General features: G+C 38.8%; 1 protein-coding gene across 2 annotated transcripts in view; it reads right to left on the reverse strand.

The window, feature by feature from the left end:
- Positions 1-2,802: 2,802 nt before the first annotated feature.
- The window catches only part of LOC117305823, an 84,475-nt gene continuing 66,081 nt past the window's right edge, over positions 2,803-21,196 (reverse strand). The window contains exons 23-28 of one of the 2 annotated variants that reach the window (XM_033790700.1): positions 19,014-19,116; positions 10,216-10,382; positions 8,832-8,858; positions 6,387-6,518; positions 4,869-5,008; positions 2,803-4,253 (exon numbers count right to left, since the gene is read on the reverse strand). In XM_033790700.1, coding sequence (XP_033646591.1) covers positions 4,098-4,253; positions 4,869-5,008; positions 6,387-6,518; positions 8,832-8,858; positions 10,216-10,382; positions 19,014-19,116 — 725 coding nt within the window. In that variant the 3' untranslated portion in view covers positions 2,803-4,097. The remainder of the gene's footprint in view (positions 4,254-4,868; positions 5,009-6,386; positions 6,519-8,831; positions 8,859-10,215; positions 10,383-19,013; positions 19,117-21,196) is intronic. The other variant, XM_033790707.1, reaches the window with a different exon arrangement.

The following is a 21,196-nucleotide window of genomic DNA, read 5'->3' on the forward strand; positions in this document are numbered from 1 at the left end:
ATAAAAATGCAAACAAACAATTTGCAGTTTCTTTGTCCTTTTTTTGCTGTAACTTCTTACCTGCAAGACTGTAATAAGGGTATCCAAGATTGTATTCCAATAACATTGTATGAAACACAACTTATATTAGGCTTTATACATTACAAAGAGGCAAATAAGTAGAAAATAACGAAAACATTCCCTATATTTCACATAAATATGAAGTGCTATGTATATAAGTACAAATATAAGGGATCGTATATGAAGATTTGTCTTCAGTGTTTAGGAAAAAGTTATTGTTTTTACATGGTTAAAATTTATTTGAGAAGGAAAAAAAAACCAATACGATATTGTTGACGAGATGAAAATGGGTATCAAAAATGTTTTTTATTTTATTTTATACAATTGACAATCAATTTTTCTTCACTTCGTGGTGCCGTTTTCAAAAGGCATTTTATAGCATCCATCCATACAAAGTATATAGCCGGAATGAAAAAAAAAGATAGACTTATTCAATGAAACATAATTAAGGGTAAACGGCTCAAATTGCAACCGAACCTGCTGTTTTGTTCCAACGTTTTTGTTCACACTATATCGGGCGGAACATCTTCAACAATATGTTTGCTTTTGCAGTTTCCAGTGTGTACCTTTTGTGACAGTTTTCGCACTCATATAATTCAATTTGTGCATTGACGAAAGTGCATAAATTAGCTCTTTTTTTGAGTTATGATGGATACTACAGGAGTGCACTGTTTGGTTTGGTTGTATAAAAATACATACATATTTTTACCCAAACCAAATAGTGTCACAGTATTGTGTCCTCAAAATGGCTTATGAAGGCTTACGTCGTGACAATTGAATTCATAAACAACAATAAAACATTTCATGTAAAGACAGTCGGCAAAAAGTCGCTCTGTCTAAACGCCTAAACTCAACCACGACCAATTTTCAGTATCAAAAGCTATAGGCCTACTTAAAAAGTGATGTGGCAACAAATAACATTTTATACATTATTATGATACGACCTGTACAATGGTGTTTTCAGAAATCCCACAATTTGCCTCAAAACAATCTGAGTAGATGTACTTAATTTATAGATTTAGGTTAAATGTACAATGTTAGTGCAGTCAATATGGTATGCATTTTACAACCGGTATTAATTTGCTGGCCCTCATCACCTAAATATACTGGGATGGACTCAACAGCGCACTCTGTAAAAACCATGACTTATTATTATAATATTTAATTTATATAAAACATATTAAAAGAACTGTTAAAAAACACAATCGCGATAGATATTTTTTATTTTCAATTTTTTTTCACAAACATCAAATTTAGTTTCGATAGTGCCTCTACGTAGGAAAACAGACCGTCAATTTACCGTCAATATGCGTAAGTGACGTGAAACTGTGCAGTTTCAAACATTACATGCATGCAGAAGATCATAAATCAGAGCACCATTGCTATTTTCCCCTCAAATAAAGTGCAATATTTATAGTAACACCATAAAGAACTTTAACAACCATGAATTGCATTTTCTTGAAAAAAATACCCAGAACCTGCAATAAACACGACATGTATTGTAAAATATTTAAGAATGGTTTTGCAAAGTACGTCCACCAACGTTAATCCAGGGTTCGATTCCACAATTGTCTTAACTTAGGACTAGCCCTAAATTAGTCAGTTTCCTCCAATAAAACACCATGTGTATTGTAATGGTTAAGATTGGTTTGCAAAGAGCGCCAACCTTTAACTTAGGCTTCTGAAAGCACACAGATTTTTGCAACAAGGGTGTTTTTTAATTTCATTTTTCTCTTGCAACTTCGATGACCAATAATTGAGTCCAAATTCTCACAGAGTTGTTATTTTTGTTGCATATTATGTTGGGGGTACAAGTGAGATTACTGGTCTTTGACAATTGTCAAAGATGTCCAGTGCCTTTAAGCATCCAGGATAGTCTACAAGTCAAGACAGTGTTTTGGTTCTACGCGAGTGGATTGCCGTACAAGATGGCCTCGCCAACTTACACTCAATGCGTTTTTGCCAATTACTTATACAGTGGCTGCAATTATGCAGTGCATGTAGTAAACATTGACCTTTTCGTTGCAGAGCTTTGGTGTGTATAAAGGGACACATTGTCCAAAAAAAGGCGCTATTATGGTTGGAAAGATGTTTTAAGAGTAGAAGATATTGATTCAAACAATTCCCCGAAGTTAAAGTGTTGATTTTGAACTATTATGTTGAAGTAGAAAAAAAGTTTGTTCCACAAAATGGCGGACCTTTTTATTCACGGAGGGACATTTTGTGTGATTCATTATATTTTGTTTTCAAAACAACTCTCCAACCATAATCAATTCATATAAAATTATTTTATCTCGTGGTATTTTAGAAACCGCCAGAAATATGGCCACACATGGTTAGGACTATTGTTGATGATACCTCATCAATTGATTTGAATTTCTCGTACCAGAGAGTTCACCAAGGCGTTTCTCATCTTCGTAGTGAGTATCATTGTGATAAACCGAACAGTATTGCAGTTATTGTAATCCGATATGTCACAATGGTAATGGTTCACCATTCTCCTGAAGACGAGCAGAGTATACTTATTGAAACGTCGAGACCACACTGGCTCTTTTCAGAGCCAACTTCTCAAAAGAGATTTTTTACATGATTGTACCCGCAAGGTTGCTATTTATTAATAGTTTCTTCCTGTGGTTCCCGTTGTGTGGTGTGTTCGTTGTTGAATAATCGTGACTGACTTTTTTTGTTTTAATTCTCGTATTTCGTAATTCGTACGGCTGAGCTCAGCCCACAAGTGACAACTTCCTTTGATGGTAGAATCTGTCTCTGGTAAAGATTTATGGCTTCTCGTATAGAGAAATTTGTTGGCGAGTTGAACACTTGGAGTAAGTTTGGAGGTAGCCTAAACATTTGACATCACACTCGCACTTCGTGGCTCGTGAATTTCGCCATCAGAGATCTGCTGTTGAGCCCACCTGCATTATCACCTTTGACCCCGCATCAGTTCACGTGGCTTTCATTGTTCTGGAGATTCACAAAAAAAATCCGACGAACATGCGTATACATAAAAGCCAGCACATGTCCTTATCATTGCAGATCAGGGCAGGGGACCAGTCTATAGTGAGGGTATATTGCAAAGGATTCGAGTGGATCTCTTTGGGGAGCAGACGTGACGGAGAGACGATCTCCCCAAGGCAAGTCCAGATTCTTCAATGTTCCTCCTCGTCAGACACTCAGACATTGATGGCAGATGGAAGTTCATCTTGGAATCTCTCGGCGATTTTTGTAAAATGTTTTTTTTTCTACTCTTAAGAAACCCTCATGTCTGGTATGCATTCGTCCAATGTTATACAGCAACCAGACTGACTGGTTAATAAGTAATCCTGAATGGAGGGGAACGCTCTCAGAACACATCTGGTAGAAACTGTTGGATGATTGTGTCACTGGTATAGATGGATTGCACAATGACGCCATCGACCATCATTTTTAAAATTTAAAACAATGGAAAAGTGCATCTATCAGCCAATGATGGCCCTTCACACGTGCACGTTTCATCAAACATGGCAGCCAATGCACCGGGGGTCTATAGTTCGGCGTTTGTTTCTCACATAGTGTCTATTCTTCAATTGTAAATTGTACCGATGTTCAGTGAAAGTCGCCTTCTTGATACAGTGATGATGTAAACACATCCATGGGGCTTAGCCTGTGGACCAAGGCAGTGCCACGAAGATCCTCAATGATATTGTCAACTTACATGTATATCCGAGGTTACCTTGAGCGGTTCCAACATGTTAGATGGCTCTAGCCTTAACATTTACTTCATGGCCATCCATAGCAACGATTCCACACACGATAACATGATAATGACGTCATGACCCAACACTGTGTGGTTCATTAAGACTTTCATGTTGTTACTCCGTGCAAGATAGACTGGCAACCATGACACTGAACTTCATACATGCAATTACTGTGATGACGGTTAAAGGAACGCGACCAAGACGGCAGAGTCCGATCAGCGAGGAGAGTATTAGTTAGGAGATTAGATTATTCTTGAACTTCACGTCGATGTATAGTTTAGAACGAAGTGACGTCACTCGTTACGGACTGGAGGAACACTTGTGGCTGGCGAGTAAGAGTTTGTACCAAGCCTCGCTTTCAGAGTTGGGAATAAATGGAACATTGTCCAGCCAGATCATGGCTTCTCCAAGCAAGGTGTTCCTTCCAAATCGCCCACCGTCTGCCCATAGGGAAACCTATACGAAAACAAAATAAAGAGAGCAAAGTTATATTTTTATATTTCCCGCGAGGTGCCTAGAGTTTTTAGAATCTCATTTACATATGTTTGCTAACTTGACTTCATTGATAGGCCTAGTAACTTTCATTCATTCAGATGAACAAACTGAATTATTATTTTTAAAGTTAATTGTTTATAACCGCCAATGAGCACTCGATTAGCATTGTAGATTTGTTAAACTAAAAAATGTGTTTGTCGCAGGAATTAACAGCACGTGGCTTGAGACGCATGCTTTAATTAAATAACAAAAATGCGTGTGTAAAGTTTTTGGTCTTAATTAATAACAGTGGCTTCTTATATGCGCTCATATCCGTCACTCAGTAGAGCTCAATGCGTTTCAACATTCAGTATTTTTCCTGCAAGGTATGTTGGACTATATACGTTTGAATTATAAGATCTACTCCTTTTACATAGATCATGTGTAGGCCTAATGGTTTACAATGTGGTGTGGTGCAATACGCTGCCAATCAATTAGTGGCAATCAACCCAATAATTTTGTTGGCTCTAGAGATTTTTGTTCTATATTTATTTGTGGGTGTTATTAATGGACTGAGATTATGAGAATGATACTCACCTGTAAAGCAAGGCCTGTTACGCTGGTACTGTACATGAACACTTCGTTAAAGTTTGGTTCCTTGCTGAATTTGCAAATGTGCGTTTTCTTCTTTGACACTTTCCGATCACCTACGACCAGGTAACCCTTGACGTATAGGTCTGAGTGATTGAAAAGAAACAAAATAATCACACTTATCACATAAAAAAGGGTTATGGACATGAAGATACTTGAAATTATACTCTTACTTAGAATTAACATAATTTGGTGTTTGGTGATAATTTAATTATTTGACGATTCGTGATGTCTTCGATCATGTTTTTAAATCAGACGTGAAGAAGAGGAACAAATAACCATCCTAAAACCTTTTACCCGTGCCTTAACTTCAACAAACCCCAGCAATTCAACCTTTAACACCAGTTTGAAACCCAATCCAAATTCCATTCCCCATTCCAAAACACTTTAAAACCGAGCCACAACCTAGACTCAATTTGATTGCACTGCTAACCAAGAGTTCAACACTGTTTAATTAACACTCATGAGGTTATATTAAACAGGAATTGGTCAGCTAATGGCATCACGTGGCTGTTGTCTTGCTGGTGGGCCTTTCTGCGCGCCAAGCATAATGTGTGAAGGGAATCTGGCCAACACATTCTGCAAATTGCCTTTCTCTTCATTAGAAAGTGCCATGACGGAAATGGATGTTGGAACTTAAAGAGTGCTTGCCGTTATTTAATTTAGCAAGCATAATTTGGAGACATGTGAATGGATGGATTCTAGGAATACAAAATATAGGAATACAAAATTAGGTCTTGCATAAGTCTTTAAGATTTTGAACACCTTGGCATGTTCTGATACTTGAAGGTATAGCATGTTTTGAGCTGACACACAGTTGCAGACCGTGTTCGTGTTTTTTGTGTGATAACCTGTGACAAATTGGCATGATGGGCTTAATCCGTTGTTTGAGTCAGGAGAAAATGGTGCAAAATCAGGCACAATTTTAAGCATGTTAACACAGTCCTTAATTTTGGTTATAACAACCAAAACTAACTACCCTTTTTTAACCTGTGAAAATTTTGGCTTAAGCCGTTGTATGAGTCAGGAGAAAATAAGGAACAACCATGGTCAGGTACAATTTTAAGCATGTAATTAATCACAGTCGGTTGTAACATAGATAGCATTATCAGGTCCAGTTTATGCCTATAGGAGGTTGTTGTCAACAAAAAATAATATTTGACTAGCGGGATGCCGCGCTTGGCGCGGCACCCCGCTAGATGAGGAGGATTCTAGTATGTGCAAGGTAATGTGGGGTAAGGGAGGTATTCTTACAGGTAATAATCATTTTGTAGGATTGGATTAGAAATTGTATTTATAATCGGTATTGAATATTGTCATTTATTGTCTTTTGATAAATTGTTGAGCGTGCACAACATAGTTGTGGAACGTCGCCTCCCCTTCTCACCTTCTCTCTTGCGTTCTCCAACTAAAGGAATTAGTGTTTGAGCTTTAATGTTTGGGAAGGGACTTGTCTCTACTGACCTGGTGGGTTTTCAGTCTTGAACTTGTAGCTGATCTTGCGACACTGTATGATCTCAACGTACAACTTGTCCCCATCCGCTTTAGTTTCCTTCTTCAGTCCTATACGTATCTCACCAGTCGTCTCGTAGTCTCCTGCACAAGACACGGTAATACAAGACATGCTTTAAAACAAAAACTCCACCAAAACTGCATTGCACAGCTAGGTAACACTCTGATTAGTTAAAAAACATACGCAGACAAATTGGTGTCTGTCACAGGGTTGTCAATTCTCTCAAGTTAACGTGCCTGGACGAACAAGGGCCATTGCATTAAGTACAAAATGAGATGGGGGAATGTAAACAAAAATGGTGTTATAAGTAAACAAACATGATACGCTTGAAAGCAATTTGAAATATATTTTGTTGTACAAAGAAATTCCGATTATATGTGTTTTAACAAAATACTGCAAAGAGATTAAAATACATTTCAATTTTATCGTCAACAAAAATCATGAAGCAGTCCACGTAAATGTGTACAACAAAATACAGTTATGCAGCTTTGAATGTTCCCCAATAAGCGATATTTCATTCAAAATGAAGTACGTCAAAATTAAACATTAATTTGTTGGTCATTAGGAAGGGGCGTGTCGTTCCTTCTCCCCCATTAATGAATTAAAACAGACACAAACCCACAGGGCGAGATTGAATTATTGCAATATTCATTCCAAGGCCAGCATAAATCAGATAAGCTTCGTATCGAACGAGTGCACAAACAGCTTCCAAAGTTTACAAGCAGTAATGTAATAATACGATCTGTGGACACGACATTTGGAATGATTGGGGTGCATGAAAATGCGTGGTATGGTGTTTGATGTGAATTCCAAACTAACATTTGAACAACTTTGGTGGAATGAGGCCAGTGTGCTATCAAAATAACGAAGGCCGATTGATGCACACTACCAGTGAATGTATTAATTAGGTCGTGTTATATTGGATATCTCGGTGCTTTCACATAAATCGATCATTATTTCCATGACGCGATTTAGGACGTCATCAAATTAAAAGGAACAATAACACATGAAGAGATATTGAGAACTGTTCCCCAACCATGTATTTAAGCATTGGATAAATCATAAATGGATTTTTTATTCAGGCGCCATATTTGTACAATTTTGACAGAGCTTTTACAAAAATGTTTAATGAGGAATATTCAACAACCATGTATTTAAACAAATTGGATAAATCATAAATTTTTCAAGCGCAATATATTGTACAATTCTGACAGAGCCTTAACGAAATGTACAAAGAAGTACAAATTAACGGCTATAATTAAAATGGAGTTGATGTAGTGGCCAGACAGTGTAACAATGATTGTCACCAAAACTCATTGATTACGGGGTCTATGGTTGATCCCGGTGAAACACGTGTTAAAATGAACAGTTAAATCAGAAAAATTAGCACAGCGGCCTTTGGGACAAAATAGAGAGAAAGAGAGAGAGAGGAGTAGAGAGAGAAAACAAACGGGGAGACCTGGGCCCAATTTCATAGAGCTGCTAAGCACAACAATTTGCTTAGCACGAAATATCTTCCTTGATAAAAACATGATGTCCACCAAAATTTCCATTTGATGCATATTGCCCGTTACTGGTATTCAGCTGTTGTTTGCTTATCCTGAAAATCACGTGGAAATTTGGTTGGGAATCCTGTTTTTATGATGGCCAAAATTTCATGCTAAGCAAATGTTTGTGCTTAGCAGTTCTTTGAAATTGGGCCCTGCTGCTACTAGAGCATAGTACCCCGTGTGGGTTTGTAAGGGGTTAGGATGGGAGCAGGTCGGAGTTGTAGTTGAGGTGGGAGAGGACCGGTGGTGGTTTTGGGGTTAGGGTTGGGTTGGGTGGGGAAGGGTCTAACCTTTGAGTTTTTAGAGTATAACGACAGTAACGGGCTGGGGCGGCTGGGTTTAAAGATGACCTTTGAGGGTGAGGACAGGTTGTCAACGTGATGGCTGGGTCGAGGAGGGGGCGGGGCACTAAACTAATTAAACTATGGACCATGTACCTCTTTACCCGAACCCTGCATTCTCATTATTTATTTATTCGGTTTATAAATGTTGCAGAGTTTAACTCCTTCTGCAGTTGTTGTTTCTTATTAAGCCTTCAAATCATAAACCATCCTTGTCAGACTCCCTGTGGTCACAGTGACACCAAACACCGTCTAATTGTCATTTCATGAAAAGGAGACCTGCTATTTTACCTTACAGCGTTTGGCACTCTTTTGGATATGAAAATGTACCAAACTGAAGCTGACAGCCTATCCCACATTACCAATTCTTTATAAACGGGGTAAAAAAAAACCCAGAGATATTCGCAAGAAAGCATAATTTGTTTTCGATCTACTCGTAGCCTGTGTGAACATGCATGAACTTATTATTGGTGGAAACATAGAGACACCATACAGACAACCGTACCTCTATACAGAAGAAGATCAGATTGCCCTGAAATTAACATTGGAGGAGAAAAAGTCAAGGAAGAGGGGAAAGAAAAAAAAAGTTGTTGATGTAGATAGAAATGTAGTATAGATTCAACAAAGCCAAAAGAGATTTACAAGTGGTGCAATACAACCGTAAAACCCCACCTCATTGTTTAAAGGAACACGTTGCCTTGGATCGGACGAGTTGGTCTATAAAAAGCGTTTGTAACCGTTTGTTATAAAATGTATATTCCACTACGTCGGCAAGTCAGAGGAAAAAAATCCTCAAAATCAGCAGACGTTATAATTAAATATTCCCGTCTCGCCATTCCATATCACATGCTATAAATTCAATTGCCTATATTTTTAGGTCACACGAGTGGATTTTTTTTATGTGTATTTTTCTCTTAGGTCACACCGAGTGGATTTGTTCATGTTTATTTGTCTCTTCTTAACCTACTTTTTTGCACAAGCTTTTCAAAAGCTTTTTCAGTCAACGTACTTCATCTCGCAGAATTTGGAGCAGGAGATTATTTATCCTTGAAAGTCGACTATATGGGAATCTGTCTGCCATGTTTTAAAAAGCTTACTTTGTTCACATCTCACTCGCTCAAAACTGTCATCCAGGTATTGGTTTTCGAAAAATGTCGTCAAAGACAAATTAATCTGTCCAGGGAGGGAGTCTGAGTTTGGTTTGCTTTCTGCAATATTATGCATTGTCGGTAAATACTCGTTAATTTTTGATGGCAATGAAAACTGTTCGTGAGAAGCACTGCAGCTGTTGATAGTATTTTGAGAAAGAGTTCCCTAGGAAGTTTTATTTTTGATAAGTTTGCTCACACAAACAATTTAAATATATTATTATTTGTTTCTTCTTCCTGTCAACAGTCAGCGAGGCAGTAATTTATGCAGAACAAATATGAATTTTACTGTTATTTGATGTTGCCCTCAATTTACTTCAACTGTACTGTACTATTGTTTTCTTGTCCATGTTGAAAATATCTATAGAGACTATTTAAATGTTGGTAGCAGTTCTGAATGCTCCCACTTGGGCCGTTCTCCTCAGGATGACACTACCCATCCTACTGTATTCTGTTTCTTCTTGTGTGGAGTTTTATCTTGTATTACCGTGCATTGATTAGTTTAGATTCTCAAACCAGTGCATGGATGCCCCCTTTCATTGCATCAGATGAAGTAGGCCTATCTGCCACGAAAACTCATGCAGTTTTTTATAAGACTTAATTTTTTAAGTGCTATCATTAAATTCCTAAATGCATGAATGTATGAATGGAAATAGTCAATTAAGACAGAAACAAAGTACAAAAACAAACAAACACACAAACAAACAAACAAACAAACACCCGACATACAAGCAAACTTACTTGGCATTTCCGGATCAATGATCTGGCCTGGTCCCAGGTCCCCGGCAAACATTCTGGTATACATAGCAGCTTTCAGGTTCATTTGCATCAAGGTGTCGTCTTCCAGGTTGGGTCCAGTACCCAACTGTGGCTTACGTACCCAGAGGCTGGGCACACCGCCTACCAATCTATGGACAGGAGAGAACACAATAATCAGTAAGACAAAAACATAAACAGAACTGAAATAATAATAACGAGAAATGTAGTGTTTGTTTATTTACAAACACTTTAGGTGTTCGCCTTCCTGATGGGTCCAGTATGCAACTGTGGCTCGCGAACCCAGAGGTTGGGAACACCGCCTACCAATCTATTGCGAGGAGAGACAAATCAGTAAGGCAAAACATGAACAGAATTGATTATGTTATAGGGTATGTATTTTATCGTTGGTGTTGTGACTAGGCTCAAGTTCTAGTACACAAAATGTGGGTACGAATCCTGGGATTCCTGGCCCGGTCAGTCGCGAAACTTGTGCCCTAGAATCCTTGCCCGGTCAGTCGTGAAACTTGTGCCCTTGAATCCTTGCCCGGTCAGTCGGGAAACTTGTGCTCTTGAATCCTTGCCCGGTCAGTCGCGAAACTTGTGCTCTTGAATCCTTGCCCGGTCAGTCGCGAAACTTGTGCCCGAGAATCCTTGCCCGGTCAGTCGCGAAACTTGTGCCCGAGAATCCTTGCCCGGTCAGTCGCGAAACTTGTGCCCTTGAGCGAGGTACCTCAATCATAATTGCTTCTCTCCAGCTCGGGAGTTAGCTCCGATGGACCGACATCGTGTCCAAGGGGAAATAGAAATATTCCCAGTCGTTAAATTCTAACGAAACCAGAAATAAACACCTTAAATTTATTAATGTATACCAATCTTTAGAGAAAATACTTCCATCTGAAATTCAGAAATTATCAAACATGGAATAGTAAATAAAAGCTCGCTCGGTGTTTGTTTCGTTTGAAGGCTTAAAATGTACCGTACCGTCAGTAAAGGAAACTATTGGTAATATTTCTTTTTAAAGTAATCAAACAACATCGGTAAACAGTTTTGTCCGAAGGCCCACACTTCGTGTATCACAACTTAAATATAAAATAACAAACCTGTCAAAATTTAGGCTCAATCGGTCATCGGAGCCGGGAGAAAATAGTAGGAAAATTCACCCATGTTTCTGCACGTTTCGCCGTGTCATGACATGTGTTTAAAATAAATCCTTCATTCTCGATATCGAGAACTGATAATTGTTTTCATGTTTTCTCAAAAAGTAAAGCATTTCATGGAATAATATTTCAAGGGAAGTCGTTCACCATTACCTTCTATAAACCCTGTAAGTTATTTGTAAATCTGTGAATTTTTAATTTGTGCTTCTGTTCCGAAAGTGTCCAATGGCTTTAAAGACACTGGACACTATTGGTAATTGTCAAAGACCAGTCTTCTCACTTGCTTTATTTCAACATATGCATAAAATAACAAACCTGTGAAAATTTGAATTCAACTGGTCGCCGAAGTTGCGAGATAATAATAATAGAAAAAACACCCAGGTCACACGGAGTTGTGTGCTTTCAGATGCTTGATTTCGAGACCTCAAATTTTAAATCTGAGGTCTCGAAATCAAATTCGTGGAAAATTACTTCTTTCTCGAAAACTACTCCACTTCAGAGGGAGCCGTTTCTCACAATGTTTTATACTACCAACCTCTCCCCATTACTTGTTACCAAGTAAGGTTTTGTGCTAATCATTATGTTGAGTAAATACCAATAGTGTCCACTGCCTTTAAAGCTAACCATCAATAACTTCAGAGATTCAATTAATGTATTGGACCACCAGGACCAAGATTAGAGCCAGACGAATGTATACATGTGAATGAACTCGGTTCTATTCTGAAACTGAAGACAGATGAGATTCCTATGCCATTACCTCACGGCTAGCAATGTCGATCGGGTAACTGTGACAATCTATTCATGAAATGTACAGAGGAAGGTGCAACTCTAGATGGATTGGTAATTCAGGGAGGCTATTTTGAACTTCACTTCAATAAATTGAATAAAGAGACATTGGCAACATCAAACGATTGTTTTGAAAGCGTATGTGTAACATTCTCTTTTACATTTTCTAAAATCGGATTCGTCGAAAGTGTAAAATTAACATTTTAATCCTATGTGTTGTTATAAGTTGCATCCCTCTGACGTCATCTAAGTTCACATAGGGTCTATTCTGTCTTATAAGAGATGTTAAATTTGCATCGGGGAAAAATAATAATAATTTTGGCTGGCCAAAACATAGGATTCGAACTGCCTCTAGCTACCGGGCAACCTCGGTAGTCTAGTTGGTAAGACACTGCTCTGGAATGCAATAAGGGTCGTGGGTTCGAATCCCACCCGAGTAACATGCCTGTGATATTTTTTTCACATGACTCGGGAAAGTACTGAGTATACAGTGCTAACACACAACGGTGTATGGGTAAAAAAAACCAATAATAATATTCTGTCTTAGTTAAATATCGTACCTACTCTCACTATACTTGTTACTCTTCACTTAAGTCCATTTTGTGTTTTTGTTTGTCTGTGCATGTCTACCACAAACTTGGGCTTTTCTGGTTATGCCCCCCCCCCCCCCCATTTCCAATTCTCCTCTTACTGTTCTTTGTTATTGCGATTTTGGTAATCTGATAAATAAAATTACACAAGATTTGATAAAGAGGAAAACAGAGTTATAAGAAAGTCCATGATGTTTTCCCCTGACGAATCTTGCGGGGGTGGAGGGGGTTGGTGACGGGGGAAAGAGAGGGGGGGGGGGGCAGGTACTCAGTCGCAAATGCAGACAGATTGAATCTCTTAGTATTGACTGTTATTTCACCTGGCTTCGGGCTACCATTTGATTACATCTAATATCGACATGGGTTTGGGGTCTGCAGTAACTGAAGGTTGGACCGTCAATCGTGATCTATATCCCGCCCAAACGAAGCTGCAACGCACTGCAAATTACTTTTCGTTACTCGGGTGACACCGAGGACATGCTATCTTTACTGCATAACCCTCTCAAACATATAACAAATCCAATTTGAGAAGAAGAAATTGTATCTAATATCTGAGCGTTTACCAAAATTGCCGATAGGAGTTGTATTTCATAGTAAAATATTGCATATAGCTTACTATTTAGTGCTAGATGTTTCTGTGACATAATACACTCTAAAAACTTCCGGGTTTTGTTGGGGCCTGACCGGTTTGTGGGTTAGAATGTCTGGGAATCGTTGTGAAAATTACCCAGAAATGGGTCGAAAATACACAGACTCCATGTTAAACAGTGATTTTAACCACCTTTCGGGGCGGACAGACCTGTAAATGGGTCAGTCGCCCTGGGACCCGGAGCCTTGGTAAAAAATTGGAATCTGACAATCCACAATCGTAAAAGTGTAGATAGGGGAATCCGTACTACGTGGGGGTTCGAAATCACTGACTGAAAATACCACTGTTGGTTTCTATAGTGATATAGTATTTAAAATTAATTTTGTGTTTATTAATTTGTCCCCCCCTTGTTTTGTTCACTATCCGGTTTTGAGTCAGTGTGCACTCAAGGTTAAAACTAAGCCATCATGCGAACCTCATTATTTTGAACAAAATGAGTTATTTATGGTAATACTAAAAACGGTTTTCAGGGCCAATTTCAGCAGCAACCCAAATTCAATTTCAAGAAGACGCATTTTAATAAATAAATTTCCCCCTAATGCAATCTCGTGTTTATTTTTAGCTATACTATTGAATTCAATTTCCTTTTCGTGTACACATGATTTCGTTCATTTCATTCTACTTCGTTTTTTATTTATTTGTAGGTATTCCAGACTACATTTCCATCATTCGCTAGTAATTTTTTACTTGGTGAAACTTTATGGTTGGCCAACCTCTTGCAAAATTGATTGATGTGATGATTTGTATTAATTGTTAAAGTTAATAATTGTAAAGATCATCACATAAAATTAAAAAAACACCTTTATGGGTCTTTCAATGCAACGCTAGGACCTGTATTATTCTAATAGAAGTTAAATTTACTGGGGATAAAGTTGGAAACGAGCAATGGAGAGCTGTTGATAGTATACAGCATTGTGAGAATCGGTTCCCTCTGAAATAACGTAGTTTTTAAGAAAAAACTAATTTCTCAGTATAGTATTTGATTTTGAGACCTCACATGTGAGGTCTCGAAATCAACCATCTGAAAGCACACAACTTTGTGTGACAAGTTTTTTTTCTTTCATTTTTATCTCGCAACTTCGACGACCAATTGAGATCAATTGGTTTGTTATTTTGTGCATATGTTGAGATACACCAAGTGAGAAGACTGGTCTTTGACAATAACCAGAGGTGTTCGGTGTCTTTAAATGATTGCAAAGAAGAGATGTTTCAAGTAGATGTCATGATCATGTCAAACACACACACACACACCCACCCCATCCCATCCCGACATTGAATCAGGAAAACACCATGTCCAATTATCTCCCAACCAGCACGAGGACTGATTTACGCTGGATGATGCTGGGTTCAGACCCAGTCCCACCAGCTGTGAAGCCTAATCCATCAACGAAATGGCGCGTTGAATGATAAAGGGGAGCCGAAAGCACACACTGATGATGAGCAAAATGAAAGGAAAAATACATAATCAAACACCCCGAATGTTGATAAATAGCAGTAGGCCTTATGCAGAATCAATCACATATTGTGCTGATTTAAAAATACCTCGACCCCCACCCCCTACAAAAAAAATAAATAAAACAACACAAAAACAGATCGCTCTAGGTCTTAGTGTTTCTTGTTGCGTTATGCCTTGAGGTATTTGCTTATAATTAAAAAATATCATTCTGATAATTTATTGCTATTTATAGAAAAAAGACACCCTATTACCTTTAAGCGCTTTCTTTGTTGGCCCTATTATTTATAACTCTGCGTTGTCAAGTTAAACTTATCACACTGTTTGAAATACGACAACTTCAAAATTAATCGGCCTATTCAACGATTGTTTAAATATCTGAAAGTATACCCACGCTTACTGGCTGCGAAAATAGAAAATAAACAATTAAAGGGACAAGTCAACGCAGGACTATTAGCCCATTGTAACGTGTAGAACTGATGAAGGAGATTCCAATTACAGGAAATCTCATTCAATGGTTTGTATTTAATCATTGATTTGGGGGAAGATAAATTCGTTTTTTCCTTCTCTATTTTGCGACAACTACATAGCCCCAAGAAACCTGTTGAACTATGTACTTGGGTGATCCCGTTTTGAACAGTGAAATCAACGACAAAAGGGTTTATGTTTTTTTAAGGATTCTGTGCGTAGTTCAAACAAGTAACTGAAAGTAACTTTGCCTTAAGTTCAAACGTTATTTTATCGACAATGACAGTCTCACAGAGAGATTACGAACTGTAAAATTTGTATGATCTGTAATATTATGGATGTTCGTGTGGCACTTAGTGCCTGTTTGATTGATATGTATAAACACTCGACAAGTAATGATGGATCCGTTACTGACCCGGCTGCCAGAAATATCCCTTATATGCATTTATATGAGTCGATCAGTATGTTTGTTGATGAAAGATGCCTATTAGCCTTAAGTGACGTACCGAGTGCTGGATCAATCCTGAGAGGGATCGCGACGTGTACTAGACCGTAATGATAATATACATCATAGATACACGTACTTAACAGATCACTCAATTTTGTGCTGCTTCTTCTTCCTATAGTTTTTAGGACACTTTGCCTATGACAAATCTAGTTAATTTAAATGGCATGTCATTATTTTTTAAAAACATGCTCGAGGTAGCAAATTCTGTGGATAAGAAGTAACGGTTTCTATTCAATTTTGCAAATGCAACTTTAACATTTCTTTCGAACGAAGTGTTGGTTCTGATGAGAACAGCCGTCGGTTTGATCTCGACTTTTCAAACAGTACTGTGTTAGATGAGAAGAAGATGACGAGCAGAGCATGCTGTTTAAAACGTCTAAAATAATTGTTGACGTTTCGAACAGTTTGCTCGTCGCGACGAGTGTTTTAGACGTTTCATGAGTAGAGTGTAATGTTCGAAACGTTGAAACCAAACAACAAAAGATCCGAACACTCTTTCCAAAATAGCTTCATACATGGTTAAACCAGTAATATTTACTCGAAATTAATCATCGTATTGCAAAGACATTACTTATCTGAAATAGTTATCAGTAAGAACTGATCAACTTTGCACCCTTAAAGCCGTTAGATTTTATAAGCTTTCTATTTTTAGTGTCCATGATAACCACTGAGAATTAGATCATAGTCTAATAAAGTTTTGATTTAGTATTGGTGGACCGTTTTTCAGGAGAAACAAAACTATAGACGATGTGACCTGTGACATCACATGTTAACAAAAAACAATCACGCCTGGACTTCCTGCAGGCAAGATTTGTACACAGCCTAATGGAAGAAAACATAAAATCTTATATTTTATGGAGATTGCATTGTCCAATTCTTATCAACTTTTGATACGATGAAAGGGGCACATCTCAAAACTTGTGTAGCTGTTACTTTAATAAATCTTGGATTTAAGTGGAAATTATGACACAAAATGTAAGCTTTCCCGTATAACCAGTGCAGTATCTTGCCTGCCAGACGAGCCAGAGAATGTACAAGGTCACACTTACTGCAAACAAAAGTCACACGGTCTTTAGTGAGACAGGTAAACGTGGAACTTCTACCGTACTCCGAATACGAGTTCTAGCAGCAGAAGCAGTTTTGGAGAAAATTACAGAACGTTCAAACGTAGCAGCAGCAGGTGTAACATTTCGAAGCACAGTGCGCTGAGCACAAAGTTAATCACTAACTTAATAACATTACTCACTGTACAAAATAAAATAATACTAATTACAGAGTGAACACGAGCCACTGAGCCGGTGAAGGGAAAAAGCTGTGCGCACCATTTATCAAATAGAATTACTGTAAACAATCATTGGTTCGTAATTGTATCTTTGCAGAAAGTAATTCTGACAGTAAGTTCGTAATCAGTGAAATGGATCAAGGACGAAGTGTTAACGACATTTCAAAATTGTTTTAGAGTGGAGCGAAATTTAAGGAGCAGGGGGCATAACTTTCACAAGAGAGTAACGGAGCCCAGCTGCTGAAAATATGCCGGCAATTCACGTACGGCTGGTGTGTGGACTTTTGACTCATCAGTCAAGTCCATTGATTCTTTACTTGGGGTTGTCACCGATTCATATTTTTTTGAGTAGGCGATCCAAGAAACAGTGGAATAAATGAGGTTGGTCGGGAAAACAAGACCACTCTACTTTCGTCTATACTTTCGCTCGCAGCCTCGTTTTTTATAACGTCTCAACTTATTGTTGAACGTTATGCAACACTTTACATTTTGCAAAGCTTTTCGCAACCTACTTTTCGAGAGTTCATACTTCCTCCTTGCTCTGTTGCATGGAGAGTTCCTACTTCCTCCATGCTCTGTTGCATGGAGAGTTCCTACTTCCTCCATGCTCTGTTGCATGGAGAGTTCCTACTTCCTCCATGCTCTGTTGCATGGAGAGTTCCTACTTCCTCCTTGCTCTGTTGCATGGAAAGTTCCTACTTCCTCCATGCTCTGTTGCATGGAGAGTTCCTACTTCCTCTATGCTCTGTTGCATGGAGAGTTCCTACTTCATCCTTGCTCTGTTGCATGGAGAGTTCCTACTTCCTCCTTGCTCTGTTGCATGGAGAGTTCCTACTTCCTCTATGCTCTGTTGCATGGAGAGTTCCTACTTCCTCCATGCTCTGTTGCATGGAGAGTTCCTACTTCCTCCATGCTCTGTTGCATGGAGAGTTCCTACTTCCTCCTTGCTCTGTTGCATGGAAAGTTCCTACTTCCTCCATGCTCTGTTGCATGGAGAGTTCCTACTTCCTCTATGCTCTGTTGCATGGAGAGTTCCTACTTCATCCTTGCTCTGTTGCATGGAGAGTTCCTACTTCCTCCTTGCTCTGTTGCATGGAGAGTTCCTACTTCCTCTATGCTCTGTTGCATGGAGAGTTCCTACTTCCTCCTTGCTCTGTTGCATGGAGAGTTCCTACTTCCTCTATGCTCTGTTGCATGGAGAGTTCCTACTTCCTCTATGCTCTGTTGCATGGAGAGTTCCTACTTCCTCTATGCTCTGTTGCATGGAGGGTTCTTTCATCATTCATGCTCTGTTGCGCCGACAGTTTGTTCTTCCATGCTCTGTAGCTTCATCCTCCATGCTCTGTCGCACGAATGGTTAGATCCATCATGCTCTGTTGCACTCCATGGTTTGTAGCACTCATAGTTCCTTCCTCTATGCTGTTACATGGAGGGTTCCTTCCTCGGCATGCTCTGTTGAATGAGGGGTTCCTTTTTACCATTATTTGTTGCACGAATGGTCTCCTCAATGCCCTGTGAACCCTCAATCCACCATGCTCTGTTGCATGGAGGTTTCTTTCGTCGTTCATGCTCTGTTGCACGGATGGTTCGTTCCCCCATGCTCTGTGTCGAGATGTGACGCGCGACAAGATCAACTAAGTAGCCTATGACACGAATTTAGACATTCCACACCATAGTGCAGCTGAGTCGTATAGATAATTACACCGAATACGTTACACCGTTGTGGGAAATGTCATAATTCATCAGGTTCATACAGGTGAGGTAAAAATTATGACTGATAAAAGTATTATTCCAGACTCAAAGAAGACTTAATCTGACACAGTGTAAAACAGAGTAACCATCAATCTACCATGCAACACATGAGGAAATAAAACGAGATCAACTCACCTTTCGTTGCCGTGCCCGCCGTTGAGTAGAGCACTTTCCTCTGGTATCTCCTGCCGTTGCTGCTGAACGCTCCCCTCCTCAACCTCGACGACGTCTGCTTTCCCTGCAACACCGCACGAAAGAATAGCATCAAATGTACACAGTTTGTGCAAGGAGTATAATCATACATGTACACAGTTGCCCCTTGCATTCCAGTGTCAGACCGTATAACTCTGACACACAGAGCCAATATCACAGCAGTGCGTGATATGTACCGTATATGGTATACCCAGTCGAGTCGCGCGCAGCCCCAAGCCGTATGGGCTGTTCGCAGAACCAGACCTCCGATTTCATAGAGCTGCTTACACAAAAAGTAGCTAAGCATAACACTATTTTCCTCACCCACATGTACAATTTGTGACTGGCATCTTGTCTGCTTGGCAGAAAATTGTTAAGCAGTAGTCTCTATGAAATTGGGCCTTGCGGTGGACCGTCCCGGGGGGCTAACTTCCCGAATGTATTTTTATACCCACACTATTATTTAACCTAATCAATACTTACAGGGCGATACCAGACTGCCACGTGGGTAGGTAGTTTAAATGTCACAATGTAATTTGAAAGAGATATAGTCACGTAGGAAACGTGAATGATGGATAAATACGTTGCATTCAATGGGAGGGAGCTTTCTGCGAAACCGTTTTGCGCTGTGCATAGATCTATGCTTAACAGAACTCTCTCGAAACTGTTGAACTTAATTTACACTCGTCATGTCAGCTATGGGCGATTAGGGCTTTCACACGACAGTTATTGTTTATTAAATTTGATTAACAGCTTGTCTAGCTGAAAGGTCACGTGGATAATAAATAAGCCCTTTGCAGTTAACTGGGTCATGAATTTTCAATTGCAGTTATAATATACGGAGTGTATGCAATTAATTGTGTATTGTTGACATATTAAAATGCACTTAGATCGTTAAGTCTCATCGATTGCATTCAAACAAAAAATGTGTGGCTGTTATCAAAAATAATTATCTTTATCGTGGTTTTACTCCTACACCAAGATGTAACACTGTACTTTCCTGCCAATCGGGTGTGAATTGAACAATGGAAGTACAATTTGATTGAACTCTCGAACCGTATTTCATATTAATTTTATTTATATCAGTTCAGTACAGCATGTATATTAACGGAAGATCAGACTGATGCGAAATTGTTAATGGCAGTGGACACTATTGGTAATTACTCAAAATAATTATTAGCATAAAACCTTTCTTGGTGACAAGTAATAGGGAGAGGTTGATTGTATAAAACATTGTGGGAAACGGCACCCTCTGAAGTGTCATAGTTTCCAAGAAAGAAGTAATTTTCCATGAATTTGATTTCAAGACCTCAGATTTAGAACTGGAGGTCTCGAAATCAACCATCTAAACGCACACACCTTCGTGTGACAAGGGTGTTTTTTCTTTCATTGATATCTCGCAAGTTCGATGACCGATTCAGCTCAAATTTTCACAGGTTTGTTATTTTATGTATATGTTGAGATACACTAACTATGAAGGCTAGTCTTTGACAATTACCAATAGTGTCCACTGCCTTTAATCACCCATTGTGAGATTGATTGTCATTCTCGTTGGAATAATTTGGCCAATCTTACATTATTGTTTGATTACTAATATAGGAAACGATGATTTCTCCCGAAATTCAAATTTCTTGAACACATAGCCAATATAGATCCACAGACACGAGGTGCTTAACAGTAGACAATTATGCCTAAGTCTTTGTTTAGGTGAAGATTTAAAGCAGCTAAATATATCAGAAATGTGTTTAAAACTCACACAAAAGTCCCCACACCACAAATATTTAAAGTAGGCATATATATCAAGTTATCGGACTCAAATGGTAGAGTTCGGGCAACTTAATCCAGAGGTCACAAGCCCAAGTCCCACTCTTGTAATTTTGCATTTTGTAACATCCAGCTAATTAAAGCAGATGGACCATAGAGCAATGACCCCGCTCCTTGCTTTTCCCCCGTACCTTGCAGGGTTCGTTTTATTTCGGTAACTATACTAGTCATCACTACGTAACCATTGGTAGAATGTCTGGTTCAATGACTTGGACGTTCTAATTGAACTGGTTTTATCTTAAGAATGACAGCTGCAATAATCATATATCTCATTGACGTAGCTGTAGACTTTAAAGGCACTG

This window comes from Asterias rubens, chromosome 2, assembly GCF_902459465.1.
Source record: "Asterias rubens chromosome 2, eAstRub1.3, whole genome shotgun sequence".
NCBI lineage: Eukaryota > Metazoa > Echinodermata > Asteroidea > Forcipulatida > Asteriidae > Asterias > Asterias rubens.